General features: G+C 42.3%; 1 protein-coding gene across 1 annotated transcript; it reads right to left on the reverse strand.

The window, feature by feature from the left end:
• Window positions 1-613: 613 nt before the first annotated feature.
• cacna1fa (calcium channel, voltage-dependent, L type, alpha 1F subunit a) lies at window positions 614-18743 on the reverse strand. Its single transcript, XM_076098956.1, has 46 exons — window positions 18609-18743; window positions 18356-18460; window positions 16577-16716; window positions 16331-16476; window positions 16071-16223; window positions 15789-15985; window positions 15590-15693; window positions 15324-15466; window positions 15163-15231; window positions 15015-15081; window positions 14899-14925; window positions 14648-14808; window positions 14329-14554; window positions 13988-14195; window positions 13577-13697; window positions 13397-13469; window positions 13157-13220; window positions 13003-13060; window positions 12833-12929; window positions 12532-12661; window positions 12379-12438; window positions 12180-12286; window positions 11858-11945; window positions 11603-11710; window positions 10746-10798; window positions 10275-10421; window positions 9422-9623; window positions 9153-9311; window positions 8954-9064; window positions 8774-8857; window positions 8009-8029; window positions 7733-7867; window positions 7562-7627; window positions 7320-7411; window positions 7050-7209; window positions 5532-5659; window positions 5341-5437; window positions 5145-5247; window positions 4932-5033; window positions 4639-4763; window positions 4017-4363; window positions 3707-3925; window positions 3111-3496; window positions 2704-2816; window positions 2267-2599; window positions 614-1410 (listed from the first exon to the last, which is right to left on the reverse strand). The coding sequence occupies exons 1-46, from the start codon at window positions 18726-18728 to the stop codon at window positions 1204-1206; spliced, it is 6162 nt and encodes a 2053-aa protein (XP_075955071.1). The 5' UTR covers window positions 18729-18743; the 3' UTR covers window positions 614-1203.
• Window positions 18744-20409: the final 1666 nt, after the last annotated feature.

The following is a 20409-nucleotide window of genomic DNA, read 5'->3' on the forward strand; positions in this document are numbered from 1 at the left end:
CCGAGGCTGATAATGCAGAGAGGAGCGGCATGGAGACTGTTCACGCTTTGGTGGACGGAAGGAGGGATATAAAAATAAAAAGGTCGGTGAAGGTTCCCGAGCTGCTGCAGGTCATTAACAGGCGGCTCTACACCATCACATGTCAGCTGATTGTATTAGAGGAATACATTTATTACCTTGTAGACCTTGTAGGCAAACCTCATTCTGCACATAACACGTTGTAGAAAAGTTCAGAGTGAGTTCAGGTTTTCTACATTCATGCAAACACTATAAAGACAAAGGATGAATAAACAGTGTTTAATTTAGCAGTGACCATCAGACACATATGGGTGAATGTTTTGCATGCTTCTTATTTTTTTCTCTCTAAAAGGAGAAGTGAAACCCAGATGTTACCCATCTGCTGGTCCATTAATGACTGATTATATAATTCATTCTTTTGTATTTTTGCTGCAGGTTTCAACCTCCATTATAACACTGCTGTGAAAAAAACTGAACTAAAAAAGAACCTTTCAGCTTAAGTGCACTGTTTGGAAGGGTGTTATTACTGGACACGAATAATAACTACAACAAAAATAAAATAAAACATACATTTGAGAAAACATAATGCTTTATTTTTAGTCACAAAAATCCAAAACTTTGCTTTGAGCTTTCATGTTGTATGTTAGAGGATATTCAATATTCAGTATTTATAAATATTTCTAAAAAATAGCAAATGCTGTTGGGCACTCACATGTCAATTATTTGTGTAACAACGTATAAATGTTCTATTAATCAAATAGTTTCATTTTTTTACAGTTGATATATAGGTGTATAAAGAGAGAATAATTCAAGTACAGTACAAAATGAGAATGCAATGCAAAAAAAAGGTCCTCTGTCATAATGATGCTCAGAGCCACAGTTTTCTGTCACATTCAGTGGACACCTCTGTAAAACACGGCTTAGTGTTCATAGGAGTAGTTGTGAGTCCTGCCACATACTGACATGTAATCCTAAAATCAGTGTAAGTGTGTGTGTGTGTGTGTGTGTTTTGGCATTTACAAGTTAAAGTATATATTTTACCTTGGTATAACAAAGCAGACAAAACGGTTCCTTTTGTATCACATCATTCTTACACTTGAGCTGTCCAGTTTTTTTGTTTTCTCCAGAGAAAATTTAAACACTCACTTTCTCTCAAAGTTATTTTTTTTTTCAGTTTTGGTGATCTCAGAAAGAAATCACGCAGTTCATTTCATCGGCCAGTTCCTCCTCAAAACGAGAAATCGACTGACTGGCCCCGCGAGCTATGAGGTCAGAGGCCGCGCTCTCCATGTCGTCCAGACTCATGTGACAGGCTTCAGCAATCTCCCGCTTGGCAAAGCTCACAAACTTGGGGTCCCTGGCGTAGACACCGAGACCCTCGGAGATCAGGATCTGACGTTAGCAAGGAAGAGAAAAAAGTCAGTGGAACAATGATGTAAAACAGGGATTATGTTCTTAGCCACTCATTCTCAGTCAAACATAAACCTGCCTGTCTACGTGATTATCATTATGTCCAATGCACGGAAAAAGTTATCAACTCAAAGAGTCACTTAGCCAAATTAAAATGCAAAATGTAGCAACTTTATTTCATTTATTAATATGTAAACAGTGCAGTAACAGCAAATAGACTTCAATTTACAGCACATTTAGAAGAAAGAGGAAGTATCACACATGACAAAGAATTTGTCTCAGTGGTGCGCCGTTATATAAGCTTCAAACTGACGATTGTGTAATATTTTTGTATTAATATGTATAGTATTTATAGTACATATCAGAGCATGCTTATCCTGTTGTATTAAAGGACAGTCACAGTTTTTCAAGTCAGTCAGATACAGGTTTTGCTTGCTGTAATCATTGCTCCTGTACATACTGGATATTAAGAGACGCCTTGCCAACGTGCTTCCATTGAAAATGATAGAGAACAAAATCCACAGTCTGCTTATCTCTAGTTAATTTGAGGTTCCAGCAGACTGACTTATTCACATCAAGTGAGTATCGCCAAAGTTAGTCTTTTTAGATCAGAATTTCCTCTTGTTACTATTGTTTAAAGGTAGACTTGAAACATTGTGAACCTGTTATTACAGCTGATAAGAAGCAGATATAGTTGGAAAAATATTGGTTTATGTTTAAAAAAAACACAAAATGAAACTAGTAGGCTGAAAGTAATTCAAAATAGCGAATATGTTTCTAAGTCGTACATACTGGTTGCTATTCATTCACTAGAATCCCATGCTGCATTATTACTCACCGACTCGACCAGACTGTCTGCACTGCCTCTGTCTAGGAAGCCCTGGTTGATGGGTGGCATCCTCATGCTGGTGAAGGTCCTGGTCTGACCGGGGTACCAGCCAGGTGCCCTGCTCGCTGCAGGGAGGCTGGCAGAGCCGTTGCTCCACATTGGCTGGCTGTTGCCGGTGGCTTCGTCCACCAGGATCATAGGGGAGTAGACGAGCTTGCCCCTGCGCCCTGACGGGGGGATCATTCCTGGGAGAGGAGCGGCGCCAGTTGCTGTCACGTTCATCCAGGAGGATGATGACATCGAGGTAACGCTGCCGGGCCGGGAGTCCACGCTGTACTGGGTCTGAGACGAGGGAGCAGGAGCAGGAGAAGACCAGTGAATCAAGATGAGACGCACTAGGTGGTATGAACATGAACATTTTGAGGTTGTGTGTGCCGTTGCTTTACCTGTAGATGGGATCTGGATGGGGTTGTGCTCCCACGGAAAGTCCCTGGGATGGGAAGGTCGTCCATACCGCTTTGTGGCCTCAGACACTGTAAGTTAAAGGACGGCTTTCGACCTGAAACAATAAGCAGGAAAGTGATAGGAAACTGTCCAGGATGCATGACTAGAATATCATAACCTTGTGTGGAAGGTTTTAGTATCAGCATCGCATCTTAGGGCAAAAATGAAAAGACAAATTACTTAAACAATGAATTGATTGCAGATTCATTTTATATTGCAGTTCAAATGTTTGGTTGTTAAAACAGTATAATTCTGTAAACTGCACACTGTACATATATGTAATGTATAGAACTAAATTACCAACAGCGTCTACTTATAAAGATGAAAAAAGAAAATGTATTTTTTTCACCTTGTGGTACGAGAGGGAGCAGTCGTCTCCTGACAAACTGTGCGCCATTCTGACTTCCATTGTAGCTATTCCCAGTGTAACCACTGAAAGTGCTGCCATTTCCATTGCCGTTCATTATACTTCCATTACCATTGGCGCTAATGATGCTGCTGCTGTCGTTGTCACCTGCGTATCCGTTCCCATTGTATCCATTTGTGGCATAGGGAGTGGGGCTTGCAGTGACGCTCTCTCCATTCATGTTGGTGCCATTATAACCGTTGCTATCAAAGCCAGTGGCATCATAAGTATCATATGGTAGCTCCCCGATGCTGCCGGCACTCTCCAGGCTCTGGCCATTGTAGCCCGTCTCAGTTGGTAGAGAACAGACAGCTTCTGGGTACACGTACCTGTAAGATCCAAGAGTTTTAGCGTCATTAAATATTCTTAAAAGAACAGTTTTACATTTAGGGAAATATACATATTTAATTTTCTTTTGAGAGTATCAATGTCCTCATCTAACTCCTGGCAATCAAGCAAATAAGTGTATTCAAACTATTCCCTTATTTATTACATACATGTTGCATCTCTATCCTCACTCTTTATAGCTTGTTTCTTACCCGTCTACTGGTGCTTGACTTGCAGCGTCCCCCTCAGTGTAATAAACCTGCTCATCTACTACGACTGTAGCCGCCACAACTGGGTCTTCGATTACAACCGGTTCTTCGATTACAACCGGTTCTTCGACTACAACCGGTTCTTCCACTACAACCGGTTCTTCGACTACAACCGGTGTTATCTCTGGGGGAGGAGGAGGCAACTCACTGATGGGGTCCTCCCTGAACAGGAGAGGAAACAACTCATTATGACTTAAAAAAAAAAGAAATACAGTCCCAATGTGTGAATTTCTATAAAATGAGAGGAACACACCTGATGGGCAGAGGTTCAGACCTCACAGGCTGCTCTGTTACAACGCTGACTCCTGCCAGCTCTGATCCTGGTTTCTGGTGCTCCTGCAGGCCCATCACCTGCTCTGTGACCACGACCTCCTCGGCTCTCTTGATCTCATTTTCCATGAGCACGGTTATCTGCTCCACCAGCTTGTTTATAGGCGGCAGCTGCGTGCTGGGGGGCTTTGTGGTCATGAAAGTTCCCGGCGCGATGTCGAATAAATCATCACCGGTCATCTCTCCATCTGCAACCTCCTCATCTTCAAGATCACAGGCCATCGCCAGACGCATCTCTGGAGCCAGGTCCTGCAGCGTTCGCAGTCCTAGCTACGAACACACAAATATAAAGTTTAGATGTTTGATCTTCTTTCTCCTACACAAAAAAGTTTCTGCAGAGTTTGACATAAGAAGGCTGTTTTCAAAAACATCTGCTGAAGGAGGAACGTTTATCTGTGCTTTCATTAAGACATTATATATACGAGCATGATTTTGTGACATCGCAACTTATTTGGAAGCTGATCATGATCCAGTATGCAACTGACACACATGTGATGTGGAAACTTGAATCCCCCTGATCCCACACACTGGACTTTTAAAGTCACCTGCAGAGAAGCCGCCCTGTCCTTCCTTTTGGATTTCCTCTCCCTCTCCTTTCTCTTGCGGTACTTTTTAAAATAGTCCTGAATCAGGAAGCTGGCATAAAACTTCCCACAAGTCACCTCATCCCCTGAGAAGGAAATAAAAAGGAAGTTAGTGATGGAAATGTGCAGGGCCAAGTGGAAGGCATGCATTATATGTTTGATAACATATTTCATATGAAGGCATGTTACTGATGCGAGTCCCGAAAGACAAAAGTTGTCTTCCTAGCAGGCAGCTATGTGAATTCTTGTTGTACCTCTAGGGGGAGGAATGACTTCATCAATGAGCTTGGGCTTGGTGCGCTTCCAGAGCTTCTTAATGATCACCTTCAGCTCTTCATTCTGCTTGTCGATGGGGCCTGAGGGCGACAACAGCAACACATCCTTTAAGTGAAACAGCACTGAGCGAGGTAGACTCACACTCATGAGCCTGCATGAGTTTCCGTCTGTATATATGAATGAGATCAAACCTTCAGTCTTGATCTTGAGTGAGGTTCGCACGAGAGCAAACAGAGTAGCACTGAAGGTGACTGTCCCGTCAGAGTGCAGCGGGACGTTCATAGCAACCAGTCTCTGAGAGGAAAGAAGAAGCACAAGGAGGGAGATCTATCTATCTGCTCATGTTTCGCGCATCAAGTTTGCAGCACTGACTTTGAGTCAACTTACCTTGCAAGCAACACGATGAGGACACAGTTTTCCGAAACCAAGAGGTGGTTGAATCCTACGCAGCAGAGTGACGACATCGATGTGTTTTATACGACCGCTGTAGGAGACAGAAAATCATACATTTACTGACAGATAAGAATATTCTGGGGCATGCAGAGAAGAGCAGAGGGTTGAAGAGGAACGAGTCTTACGTGGCCTCTGGATCGTAGTCGGACCAAATTCTCTTGAACTCATCCAGGTGGTGAGTACCGAGCACAGTCCAGTCTCGTGTCAGGTACTCAAAGTTGTCCATGATGACGGCAATGAACAAGTTGATAATCTTGACAGAGAGAAGGACAGAAACACAACAGCTACTTGTCACCAACATGTCACTTATAAAACAAGATCTGATAACTGATTTAATCATTAAAAAGTACCATCAAAAGACTATTAAAAGAATGGCAAGTTATGGTTGATGACTACAATTTAACCTTAAATAACATCTGTGATTAAAATACTGTCAAATGAAATTCATTTATCTTAATGTGCTTTAAGGTAAATTAATATAAGTAGCACAAAAAGGGGTGCAGGTCTATTTTAGGGAGCCAAAGGAAGGGTCCCAGTGGGGCTCTGCTAAAGGTCACAGACCAGACACAGACTGAGGGATGTCAGCTGTCCACGCGAGAGGAAACCATAGAAGGAATGAGAGACACACATGAAGAGACGGGGCCGAACATGAATCTGGATGCTGTGGTTGTAAATCGGGCTTCTAGGGAACAAGGAAAGTGCTCAGACTGACTTTAAAACTTTTAAAAAGTTTTAAACTTGAAGTGAACTTGAGTGTGTAGCCTTTAGGGGGATCTATTGGCAGAAATTGAATGTAATAATCATAACTATGATTTTTTAAGTGTCTAATCACTGGAAAATAAGAATTGTTGTGTTTGTGTTACCTCAGAATGAGCCGTGTATGGATATATGGACATATGGAGCAGATCCTCTTTACAGAGTCGGCCATGTTTTTACAGTAGCCCAGAACAATGGACACTGTAGTTCTCCTTTACACGCTTGTAGTTGTAAATTTCAGTTGGTTGCAATCTGCAACATCACCGTTAGATGCCACCAAATCCTACACACTGCACCTTGAAGGTCCTCAGCACCATATGTATTATTAGATGGCATTGATGATGATTTTAAGCAGGTAACCTGTTCATCTATTTTCACTTCAGATCTGCAGCTAAAAAGAGGATAAGCTTCCACTTTCATGAGCTAGACTTCAGATTGTTCTGCTCTCGCACATTCTCCAGGTTTAAAGTCACCTTACTTCAACCTGTTTAAATGTCTAAAAATAGCGTCCTGAGGTCATGGAAATGCTACCAAAATATTTGTACCTTTTTAAATCAGGGTTTTGGCTCTGCTGTGTGGATTAACAAAATCCACTGAAGAGTGAGTTCTCTAAGGAGTTGGGAATTGGAGGAGGCAGGGTTAGCTTTTTAAAACTGCTGCTGCTCAGTTGTTGTAATACTATCCTCTGATTCCTCTCTACTTTCATCTGACTGTGATCCCACTTGACCTGATAAAGCCTGCAAAGCACAAGTCTGAATTAATTATACCTAAATTTAATTTGGAGTCGGGACGCTGTTTTACGTGATATTAAAGGAGGGAAAGTGTTTTCCTGCGAATGATCTAAGAATTCAGTGATTAAAAAGAACAGATCCTTAATTCCTCCTCACCAGGTAAGCACAGAGCATGAAGAAGCTGATGAAGTAGATGTAGGACAAGTTGCTACCGCAGCTGAACTCTTCACCGGGCTCAGTGTCGGATTCTGGGTCGCAGCGTCTACCGGGCAGAGCCGCCAGCATAATCTCCTGCCACTGCTCTCCGGTGGCACACCTACAAGGACGGTGCAGACATTTTCATTTGACCTTTACTTATACGCTGAGATCTTTTAAACCTTGTTGAAATACTGTAAGATTTAATCTGTTCACTAGGTGATCGATCACCTGAAGAGCACCAGAACAGCCATGAAGAAAGTCTGGAAGTTGCAGTTTCTGTTGATATGTGTGTTCTCATCGATGGCCACTTTCCCAAATGACTGAAAGAAAAATACTTCATAAGAAACAAACAGTTGAACCAATATGACGAAACTAACTTTGGCCTTTAATGGTTCAGGCAGTATATCTTTAACATTATTCAGTAAACTGCTTCATCTTAGTTCTGGATCACTTTGATAAGAGAGACTAACCTGCATGCCAATCACAGCATAGATGAAAAAGATCATCGCGATGAGCAGACCGACATAAGGCAGGGCCTGAGCACAATAAAGTCAGGAGTATGAATACAAAAAGAAGACTTTATACGCGTCATGACAAAATAGCATTATCAATCTTTTGTGTTTTGTGAATTGTTCGCTGACCTGGAGCGACTTGACAAAAGTCCAGAGGAGTGTTCGAATGCCCTCTCCTTTGCTGAGCAGTTTCACCAATCTCAAGACTCGGAATAAACGGAAGAATGTGATGGACACTTTTCCGCTCTCTCCTTTACCAGGACCCTAGAACAAAACAAAAACAGCTAAATATATATATATATATATATATATATATGTTACAGTGCTCAAGCATATAGTATCTTGAAGCATAAATCCACAATGAAAGACACATTTAGAGTTGCAGTGGTTGTGCTCAGCTCTTACCTCACCATGGCCGCCTCCTCCCTGAAGCAGGTAACAGGTAGAGATGCCATGTGAGAGGACAGAGAATAAAATCAGGACCGGCACGAGTAAATTTCAATTTTAATGAATGATTATTTGGATTTTCCAGAGTGAATGAATTCTGTTCTTGTAATATTGTTGTTTCCACAATACCAGGTATACAATTCTGGTGAAGGGTTAGGGTATACAGATGGACAGATTTAAAATTTTGTGTGGTTTGGGAAAATAGAAAAAGTCAAATTTCAATAGAAATACTGGAATTTCATTCTGGTAACTGGATTCTCCTCTGGTTCTATTACCAGTACCAGATTAACTTTATATGGTACACAGAGGGATTTTTACCATTAAGTTAAATATGATTATGTGTTTTGAATAATAGTTGTTGCTAAAGTTAATGTTGTAGCACATGTAGCTTGTTTCAGTTTTGAGAAGATCCTTAACTTCTAAAGGTTTTTTTTTTTTTTTTTTACTGAGACAAGAAGGTATCAAATGGATCTTTGAAAATTGAATTAAGTATTTTGTAAGGTTTATTTTTCGTCAGACTCGTTACTTTTACAGAGACAAACAGAAAAGAGTGCAGCTATCAGCTCTTATCGAGCATTTAATAGAAGTTGTATACCAGAGTTTTCTAATATTTGTCTGACTTTTTTAATGCTCAGATTAAATAGAACAAACATTTTGACCTACATGAGCTGTACAAATGTGTTTTCTTTCTTTTTCTTTTGTCAGCAAATTGGACAAACTCACGCTCAACTCAGAGACGGCGATATCCAACACGCTCCCCACGACGATCAAAGCGTCAAAAGAATTCCATGGATCGATGAAATAGTGCTGCAAAGGGAAGAATTAACAAAGAGCGTGAAAGTGGAACACAGACAGTGTTGACAGTTGAATGTTGCTCTCAGAGGAGAAAGAGTGAAACCTCACATGAGCCCGCAGAGCCAGTAACTTGATAATCATCTCGATCGTGAAAACCACAGTGAAGATCATGTTGAGGATGTCCATGACGGAGGTGAACAGCTTAGACTGCTCGTAATGCTGCAAAAGAAGCAACAACACAGAACTTCACATCGCAGCACTGAAACAAGTTGACGTCTCTGTATTTCATGAAAGACTCGGATGATACCTGAATAGCCAGAGTGAGGGTGTTTCCCAGAATCAGCACAAACATGACGTATTCAAACTGGCTGGAGTTGACAATTTTCCAGAATTTGAGCTGTGACGGGTTTTTCGGGATGTAAATCTTTATAGGTTGAGCTTTCAGAGCGTAGTACACACACTGGCGCTGGACAGGAGGAACAAGAAGAGAGCACAAACATTATTCACTTTGTAAATCTAAACAAACGTATCGCACGTAAAGACTCATTGAATTGAAACTGTTTCTGAAGCTTTTACTTGATTTTTGTTGAGTTCACAGTTTTTGAATTCAGCCTCTCCTTGCTCTCGAAATGTGATGATGACAAAACCCACGAATATGTTCATCATGAAGAAGGCGATGATGATGATGTAGATGATGAAAAAGATGGAGATTTCTACTCGGTAGTTGTAAATGGGCCCTCGGTTGATGGCGTTGGCGTCCACAGAACGATAAAGGAGCCTTTAAACAAAACACAGTGAGGACAGGAAACGCTTCAAGGGTTAGGAAGATGATGTTCATCCAATTATTGTTGTCAAAAATCCCATTAAAAGACAAAACAAACAATTAATCAAAACAAGTTTTGCCTACGTAGCTAAAACCTGATGTATCCTATTTTTTGAATGTTAATCTAAAAAATATCGTTCATGAATAATTCCTAAAATAATTATATGTAATAAATTGAATAAAACATTTAAATTTAAATGCAATAAACCACATTTTGTATTCACATATTCCCATAAACTGCACTGTTGCACTGGGTGACATGTTCCTTCATTGTGATGAACACGGGCACTGTAGTTTGTTTTAAATCAACCTCCGTTACACGATCACTAGCGCACCAAGCATGTATTAATCCGCAGCAGAAAATAGTCCCCCAACAAATACACTATTCATTCCTGTTTAGTGATGTTTTTTAAAAACCTACAGAGCTCTTCTATGGAATCACTGAGACATTTAAACAAATTAAACTACATATTTGGGACCAGTCAGAAAGTATGGAGATGGACCAACACACCTTTGTTTTTTTCTTTTCATGGAATTTGTTGACAATAAAACAATAAAACAAATACTAATCCTTTGCATTACAATAAATGTAAAGTTACTACTCACTGTGGCCAGCCTTCAAATGTGGACACAGTGAATAAAGCCAGCATGCCCATCAGCACATTGTCAAAGTTGAAATCACTGTTTTCCCAAATCCTCTCTTTCACCATGGGGTGGTTCATATCCCCGTCTTGAAAGACCACAAACGTTCCCCTAAAATCAAACAAATGCACATATTTAAGGACAGCGTCTGCCTGGGGTGCTTCATGTTGTGTAGACCAGAGGTTTTCAAAGTGTGAGGCGGGGAGGCTCAGTGAATGGAAGTGAAAATATTATATTATATTAGTTATTAAAAGATCCCATAGAGTAGCCTAAATGAAATGTGTGTGATTTGGTTAAAGAGATAGTTCAGAGATACAGAAGTTTATTAGTCAGAAACAGACAGCAATATTAGGTTATCTTGGCTCAACTGTTGAGTGTGATCAAGTCTCAGACTTTGAAAACCTCTGGGGCAGAGAAGAAGAAAAGATTATTGACCTGCACTCCACAGGAGTGTGTTTGGCTTCATCTGTGCAGCTGTAGAATCTGCCCTGTAACATTAAAACACAGGACAGTTAAAACCCTTTAAAACACTCACTGGCCACTTCCTTTTTAAATCAGTGAGTTAGAGAAAAACACTCATTAAGTGCATCTGTACAATCTAGTGCAGTCCGATCAACGGCTCTTCACGAAGCTCGTAATGCTCAGTTTTTGGTTACATTGTTATTAATGAGGTCATAGTTACAGGTGTTTCTTACTTTATGTTCTATGCGTTTACAAACACGAGGGGGCAGAATATTAGAAAGATTAAAGATTTCTATATGAAGATTGATTGAAATCCTGATTAAACACTGACGGATCAGATTTGTGCCACATAGAGAATAAAGATCTTTAGTTTAAATTCACACAACCAGACCGGAGAAGAGTGTATGCCAGTGTGGGAGGAGATAAAACAGTATTTACAGTGATCCGTACAAGCGAGGTGAACCTGCCTGACAGAAAGGTAAGAGAGGGAAATGTCAGAAATGAAGATCTTCACATTAAAATATGGTGATTTAGTCTGAGAGATTCTCACAGGACCAACGACTACAGAGCCTCCAGTCTGCTTCTCCCTTTTATTCTTATTAATATATGACAAACACCTCTAAATATAATACAGTCCAGTATAACACCACCACTAACTTGAATGCTAAGACATATCATTTATTCAGCACCTCTATGACAGCGTGGAGAAAAACTGAACACAGGCATCGCAAAAGTAGACTTTAAGGCAGAACAGTTGTATTGGATCGCATAAGTAACTGTACAGGTGTACCTAATAAAGTGGCCAGAGAGTGTGGTGAGTGAACGTGTACCTTGAAGAGCTGCACTCCAATACAGGCAAACATGAACTGGAGCAGTGTTGTGACAATTAAGATGTTGCCGATGGTGCGGATCGCCACGAACACACACTGCACCACGTTCTGTGGACGGCAAAGGACACGTGTTAGCACACACCACTTACTTTAAACTGAATACACACCACAGCGTAATTCAGTAACCCTGCAGTAAACACTGACGCTGACTTGTTGTGTAATTAGAAAATAACAAAAAAAGAAAGCGCTGTTCACCTTCAGTCCCTTGGCTCTGTTAATGGCACGAAGAGGCCTGAGCACTCGCAGCACTCTGAGAATCTTGACCACAGAGATCGCACTTGAACTGAGAGCAACAATGCAGAAATAGTCAATAAAACAGGAACATAGGGCAAAAAAAGAAGGCAGATTGGACTGGGAAATACAGAGTATAAAGTATAAAACTACACTGGGAAAGTGAAATCATTTCTGAGTGTTACCCTCAGATCACAACACTTTAAAGAGCCATCACTGCTTCTGCGTTTTACAGCTACACGGAATTCAACTGTGTGCAGTTTGCGTTAGACGGATATCTACTCACTGTAAGAAGAAAGACGCGAGCGACACGCCGACAACCACCAGGTCGAGGAGGTTGAAGGCGTTTCTACAGAAGGAGCCGGTGTGCAGAACAGCGCCATAGACTGTCATCTAGACACGAGCGAGGGAAGGAAGAAAGAAAGTGATATGTTGTAGAAATGACCATTCACGCTCTAATCAATTTAAACCACTGCAGCCGTTACCTTTAGTACGATCTCCACTGTGAAAACCGAAGTGAAAACATAATCTGCATAGCCGAGCACCTGAGGATGAGAGAAGCTACAATTAGTAATCAATCGTCTTTATTGTGAACAATGATCAGACAGACATGGTCTGCCTGGTGTGGTCAGTCTTACTATGTTCCTGAATGAGTGGGATTTGATCGGATCCTCGGCAGCCAGGGAAATGCTGCTGAGGATGATGAAGATGAGGATGAAGTTGGTGAAGTAGGGGTGATGGATGAGGTTGTGGCAGGCGACTCGCAAACTGACAACGGGAGGGAAATTACAAAGAAAAGCGGATTCTTCTTTTTAGCAATGTCCTGGTGTTAAAGCATGTCACACAACTTAATTGTTAAATCAGTGAAGAGTTAAAGAGTTATATTATAGCAGTATAGCAGAATCAGGTTAATTTGGCGCACAAATGATCTCAAATTACCAGTTTTTCTTTCCAAGAAGGAAGAAGGAGCTCCCATCAGGGATTGGGATGATCTTCTCTTTGGGCCCTGAGAACTCAGGCTTTAATGGAGCAACTCCTACAGTGACATACAGAGAAATGTATTAGAGACAGTTAAAGTTCTTAATCGTCAAGTCTGCTGTCAAACTCACCCTCCAGTCCCTCGATGGCCCTCAGCTCCTCATTTTCCTGCCAGTCGTCCTCGTCGTTCTACACATGAGAACAAAAGATCAGTTGTTTGACATTTCACAATTAGTTTTTATCCAATATGGTGCAGGGAAAAGATTTTAAAAAAAGATGCTCTACCCCTGCATCTTCATCCTCTTTCTCATCATCCTCATCCCATTCTTCTTCATCTTCCTTTTTCTCCCTAAAAAAACAAACAAACTGCAATTAAGCGGAGGGGGAATCGTTTGAACCTTGTATTTTTTTGTACGTGTTTAATGTAGACGTCAGTGGAAGTGCAGCAGGAAATAGAAGGACGAGTCAGTTATAAATGAGTCCGATACCACTTATCACGATCATCTTTTCTCATGTCAAACGTACTCGACTTTGGTCTTTCCACTGCCTCCTGCCAAGTTGTCCACAGCGATAGCCAAGAAGACATTGAGCAGGATGTCTGATCACACAGTTAAGGAGTCCACTTTGTTGGAATTGAAGACCAATCATTTAATGCTCAGACTTCAGAAATCAGACAGAGAGTGCACAGACACTGAGCAAGGATACAGTTACCACAGACAAAGAGGATGACGAAGTAAATGCACACCACCATGTTGGGGAAGATCGGCCCTCCATAGGCCATAATGCCGTCGTACATCACAGCGTTCCAGTCCTCTCCTGTGAGGATCTGCAGAAAGAAAAAGTAGCCACACAGAGTGAGAGGCCTGTAATTGACACCTTACATAACAATAATTGAATAGTTAATTACTGGTGTGTACGGGGGTTTCTATTTGAAGATGTTGCTGTTTTGGGGCTTTTATTGCTGGGTAGTTGTGTATTCTTATATTTATGTTGTATAAACTACCTATGTTCTTATGTTTGTACCCGTATTTCTATATTTTGTCTTTAAATGTAAAGTACTTTGAGTTTACATGTAATGAAATGTGCTATACAAACAAATTGCTTGTTGTCAGTCACCTGAAAACAAGTGAGCAGAGCCTGAGGGAAGGAGTCGAAAGTACTTCTCTTCATCTGAGTCTCGTCAAAGTTGAATTTGCCTCCAAATAACTGCATGCCCAGCAAGGCGAAGATGATGAGGAAGAGGAAGAGCAGGAGCAGGAGGGAGAGGATAGCTTTCATGGAGTTGAGCAGCGAGTTGACTAGGTCGGACAAAGCAGCCCAGTGCCTGGAAGCAACAGAAGAGAGCATAGATACACAATGAAAACAAATGCTGACAGATTTGTTTTCCTGGTTTGTTCCTCGTGCAGGTGACTGAAAAGCTCCAGATGTTTTTGCTACTGAACTCTGGCACCAGTTACCGAGTCATCTTGAATATCCTGAGCAGTCGGATGCAGCGCAGCACAGAGATGCCGATGGGCGGTATGAATTGAAACTCCACGAGCAGCGTCTCGAGGATGCCGCCGCACACCACGAAGCAATCAAAGCGGTTGAACAGCGCCATGAAATAGATCTGCAGGCCAAAGGCGTACATCTTCAACAGCATCTCCAGAGTGAACAGCAGCAGCAGGATCTTGTTGGCTCGCTCTGAGGGACAGACGGAGAAGAAGAAGACGTTTTAGTCGCGTTGAAGCACAGCTCATCAAAAGGTTTTAAATAAATGGAGGAACGGATTCTTACCTTGCATTTCTGTGAGCCAATTTGGCTGTCCGTAATGCTCGGAGGCACTGGCCACTGTGTTGAGAAACACCAGCAGAAGCACCAACCAGTAGAAGTTGGAGGTCTTGACGGCCACACGGCAGTTCTTCCTGAATGTATGATTCAGCTGGCACAATTGGTCACTAAAAAAAAGGGGGAAATAGTATTTTGAATGAGGTGTGCACATTGACGAGGGTGTAACAACTGTGTGCTTTGGAATTTTCTCATCTTACCAGAAGCTATTCGCCATCATCTTTGCCCTGAGAAAAGAAGACAATCGTGAATTGACGTGATTAACACCTAAATAGCAGTGGTGAATCAAAACAATGTTATTCCTCTGTTGTCTTACATGAGAGACGCACAGAAGCCACTGTCATCATCGAGGTATGCTATGTCGTCGTCTGAGTCTGACTCCGCTAAACACAGAGATGAGTATCGGCTGTTAGAGACAATCACGTTTAAATAAACGTGATAACCAACGGCGAGGGCTGACGTACCTCCACCATCCTCGCTGTGTTTGTACCAGCCAAACTTCTTCATCATCTTTTTCTTTGCGATCGCAGCACCTTTGAAGTCAAATAGAGGCAGTTTATGTATAGATATAAAGCTACGTGTAGATGTTTTGGTTTTTTTCGTCACGGATGTGCTTCAAACTAACGTTTGTTTCCTTCTTCATCCACATCCTCGGCCTCTATGAGCCAGTCCATGTAGCCTATCATGTCCTCCTCCATCTGCTTGCTCTCCTGCGCCATCTGCAGCTCACCGCGCGCTACGGCCTTTTCTCTTTCCTTGGAGAACTCTCTGTGCACAGACAACAAAACTCAAAACTCAGAAAAAAGTCTTGAAGACAAATATAAGGGATTCATTTTGTTTCTCACAAAACACAATAAATGCACAGAAAGCTCCATTGCTGCTGCAACCTACCCGCTCAACACACCCAATACGAGATTGATGATGAAAAAGGATCCAAAGATGACCAGAGAAACAAAGTAAACCCACGGAATCTCAAAGCCAATGGCGTCATTCATCTGTGCAGAGGGGCAGAGACACAACGTGCAGGTGAGCATTTTTAATTACAACAAACAAAAGTAAAAGTGTGGAGGATCCAAGAGCGTGTGAGTACCCAGTAGAGAACATCTGTCCAACCCTCCATAGTGATGCACTGGAAAACTGTCAGCATGGCGAAGAAAACGTTGTCAAAGTTTGTGATGCCGCCATTTGGGCCCTCCCACTTGCCCCGGCACTCAGTCCCGTTCGAGATGCAAGATCGCCCGCTCCCGGCAAACGCACAGGGTGACGGATCGTCTTCCACCATCAGACCTGGAGCAGAAAACAGCATTGAGCCGACACATCCATGAAACATGGACACCGCATAAAAGTCAGTTTTAGCTCATCGAGCACAGACCTGTGGTGCTGGAGTAGCACGTCTTGTGCATCCTGCCGATAAAAAGCTCCAAGCCGATGATGGCGTAGATGATGATGACGAACATGACCAACATACCGATGTGCAGAAGGGGGACCATGGCTTTCATGATGGAGTTCAACACAATCTGTAAACCTGGCAAGGCAGACACACACACCTTTTTCAACGGCACATGTGGGATGAAGCACAGAAACAAACATGCAAAAAAAATTCAAACAAACTGCAGTTAATTATAAACGCACTTGGCACTCCAGATACGAGCCGAAGGGGTCGCAACACCCTGAATGCTCTGAGAGCTTTGACATCCAGGCCTCCGGGTTTTCCTGCAGCATGATGGGCCTCTCCCGGCTTATGATCCGTCATGCCCTCTGCTATCACGCTGAACAACCTGCACAGACGCACACATAAGAGCTGTTAGAACTTCGCTCCTTATAAGTGACAGGACATTTGCAGATGCAAAGTCGTGACTAGATGAAGCACCAAAATACCCGACAATGACGATAACGAAATCAAGCAAGTTCCATCCGCTGCGTATGTAGGCGCTGGGGTGCATGACTAAGCCGTAGGCAAGAATTTTAGTGAAGGTCTCGATGGTGAAGATGACGAGGAAGACGTACTCAACTTGTTCCTGAGAGGAGAAGAAAAGGCAAGGGAGAGATGTTTGGCAAAATTTGAATGACTTTTATTTTCACAAGTCAGCGAGTGGGTTTTGAAAGGAATAAATATGGAAAAGTGTTGAAGAAAATGTCAAGTGATTGTCACAGTAAAATAAAGACATTTAGAAACGGATTTCTCTTCGTCAGATACAGCAGTAAGTGGCATTAACTGACTTTTTCATGCGTCTTTCTTTAAACCGTGTGTGTGTTATCATTAAAGGCTGACTGCGGTGGCTTCCTAACCTCTTAACCTGCTGCCTAACACTCGCTTACGTCTGTCTCTGGATCTCTTCTCTGTAACCTTCAGCTTAATGCCTCTAATCACGGCTACCACTCTCACTAGGCTTTAACGTCAGGCTGACACAATAATCCACACAGAATGTGGTTTCATGAAAGACGTGTGGAATTCACAAAAACCAGCAACATTCACCAAAACTGCAAAAAGTGATGATTTTAAGTGATAAAACTGTAAGTCACTGAGGGGGGGGGTGCATGTTAAACTGTCAGCTTACCTTCTTTGTGCAATCCAATAAAGGGATCTACTAACATCTATCCTGCTGCAGGTGTGTGTGTCCCTGCTCGCCCTTTTATTAAAATTACCTCAAATTAAATTCAAACATCACTTTTACCCTCCGCAGACAAGATAAGGATTGCTACCAACAATGAATTAACAACAATGTGACTGTTTTTTTTGCAATTATATAAAGCTGTGTGTGGCTCACAACGGCTCACATATCGAATGTGCCAAAGAACAATAGGATAATTTTCAGTTTGACTGCTGTGTAATTTGTCATTTATAGGGTTGTGGGGAGGAATGATGAGAAAGGGGAGGGACAAAGAGGGAGATTAAGCAGATGATTGGTGTTTAAGTCAGTCATGATCCCTGACGTCACACCTCAACTTTTTCCCCTCTAACACCGTTACCCTCCAACAGGACACTGTTACGTTCTCACTAAATGTTGCTGCCTGCAGCAAAATACCAAATGAAACTGTTGCTACGAAGTGTGCATCCATCTATCGGCGTCCTCGAATAACTCAGAGAACGTGAGAGAGAAAAATGATCTCAGGAGAAACACACGAGATGTTCTTAGTGAGAGTCAAGCCTCGGAAACGGGAACATAAGAACGGCGTTAAAGACGTTCAGACACACTTCACACATAGGCATAGTTCACCTTGACAGGTTCATTCAATCCCCTTAAAGGGATCAAGTTACTGTCCTAAACTTTTTAGACTTTCAGTTTCCAAGGAGCACTAAGAGGTCTGATGAAGAACGCTCTGTATGATCAAAGAGCTCCAGCGTCTGTTTGATTCATGTGATGCTCTCCGTGTCGGGCCCTCAAAGATCTCTCTTCACACACACACGTCCTCTTTATGTTTGATCCATTTGTCTGTGCATCACTGTAGAATAGTATGCACGGTATGTTTGGGTGCATCAATCACACAATTAAGGGAATGAATGGAATGCACTATTGGGTTAAGACTAGAAATATACTTTCTTTGCTTTATTTACTCTTCCTTAATATCAAGCTCAGCGTACCATGAACTTTTCTAAAAAGAGTTAGAGAAACAAGTAGGGTTGAGCTACTCCACATCTCTCCACTGGGAACTCACCAGCTGGTGATTGGTAGCGTTGGAGTCATCATCAGGGTACGGCTTGGTGACGCCCATGGCCACGCAGTTGGCAAAAATGGCAAGCAGAATGAAAATATCAAAAGGCTTGAGGAGTGCAGTTAAGGGCACAACAGGCCTGGTGAATGTGTATTTACAGGAAAATGCACACAGCAGCACAATAGAACTTCAACACGCCAACAATTCAACATTATCTCAAGAACACATTGTACATTTGCATCAGAAACATAAACACACAACTCAGAGAAGGATATTTCCACTCTACAAGGGCCAGTGCTGCCATGCGGATGGGGTTGCTGAGGGTGAGGCAGCAGAGGGCTCGGGGGGCCCTGAGGGCGGACTTGTTCGCCTGCATTGCCTTCTTGGCCCCCCCGCCTCTTTTTCTGGCCGAGCCAGTGGACCCCAGGGAGTCTGATTTTCCTCCCTCCCCCCCAGGGGGGGCATCTGTCAAAAAACGATCAAACAAAAATAATTAGTATTTCCCAGCATCCTGAATGTGAAGTAAAAGAAAGTAAGAGTGAGTAGAAATATGGTTATTACATGATCAATGATTATGCTGTGAGTTGTTTTACTCTGAGCAAGTTCATGTTTATCTGGTTAATAGACACAGACAGTACTTTGCAAATAGAGAAGTAAGTCTATTGTTGGATAACTTTATTGTCCGTCAAAGTCCAGTTTTTGTTGGTGAACAACTCTGAGATCTTGCTCACACCATGCAGTAATATCAGTGTATTATCCAACACAATTAATGAAGGGCTTCATGTTGGCTGTAGCAACAGACAGGTATGCTGTCCTGAAGGCCTCATACTGTATGACCAGGTGTGACCTACTTCTTCAGCGGAAGTAGCATGGCACTTAGCCCAGCACTATCCCCTAGCAGGCCCGTGATCACCTGCTGACGAGGCCCTGCACAACGCATAAGCCTGCAGGTACATTTATTATCTCTCCCTTGAAAAAACTACAGAGGAGCCACAAATATGAGCAGATAACAACTAAAAACAAACGTGCTCAGTGTGGAAATATGTGATGCCTGTTGTCTAATTATTGTGAAAGGTTTGATTTAAATCGTAGGAAACATGCATTTCTATGTTTCACTCTGCACTTATACTGTATATGTGGACGTATTATTTCAGAAAAAAATATATTAATCTTCCACCGACGTGTGGATTTTTTTGCATAACTTTGAAGGTATAAAGCGCACATTCTTACAACTCTCTGTGCAAACAAACCCTCGGAGGTATTGCGGGGAGTACCTACCTTTCTTTGCCTCCATGTCCGCACTTTAACACCACGAGATCACTTCAGAAGGCCCACCATCAACTCCTCATGGGATCTGCGATGCGTACTGGATCACAGATATGAATTTGGGCCCCAACAGAGAGAATCTTCTAGGGGTACAAAAAAAAAAAAAGAACCATCTGCCGCCTGTCATTTCATATCCGCCCGCAGCACGAGGTTGCAGCTGAGAGGCTACAGGCCATCCTGCTCACCGCCTGCTTGTAGCCTGGAAATCCGATTAAAGCCGAGTTCTGCTTATTTCTTACGCGTGTAAATAAAAACAAACGCAATTACTTTTATCCACGCAGGCACATAACGGTGAGGGAATATTACAACAAACGCGTCCCCACAGCCGCGGTGGTCAGCCGGCAGGATTAAACTAGTTGAGCCGTTTAAAAGGATTTCCAGGGGAAGGTGGAGGTATAGACTCGGGAGATACTCTGTGGCTTCACGGGGCTTTGTTGCAAAGATGTAGTTAAACCTCACAGGGGAATATATTTTAAAAAAAGTATATATAGAAATATTAGGTTGGGCTCACTATTGCAAGTTAAGAGTATTTCAGGACCTTGGACAGAAGCAGCCGGTGGGTGCAGTACCAGCTGAGAGGCGACAGGGGGCGGTCATTCACAGGAAATAGAGAGACACTGATATTGAGCCCAGGTGCAAGTAATGTTTTAATGTCACCGGTTAATATCTCACATTACTGCATCATGTTAGGCTTTCTAAAGCGATGGCCACGTGAAAGAATAACATCAGTA

Source organism: Anarhichas minor, unplaced genomic scaffold, assembly GCF_050575085.1.
Source record: "Anarhichas minor isolate MPS153535 unplaced genomic scaffold, ASM5057508v1 ptg000003l, whole genome shotgun sequence".
Lineage (NCBI taxonomy): Eukaryota > Metazoa > Chordata > Actinopteri > Perciformes > Anarhichadidae > Anarhichas > Anarhichas minor.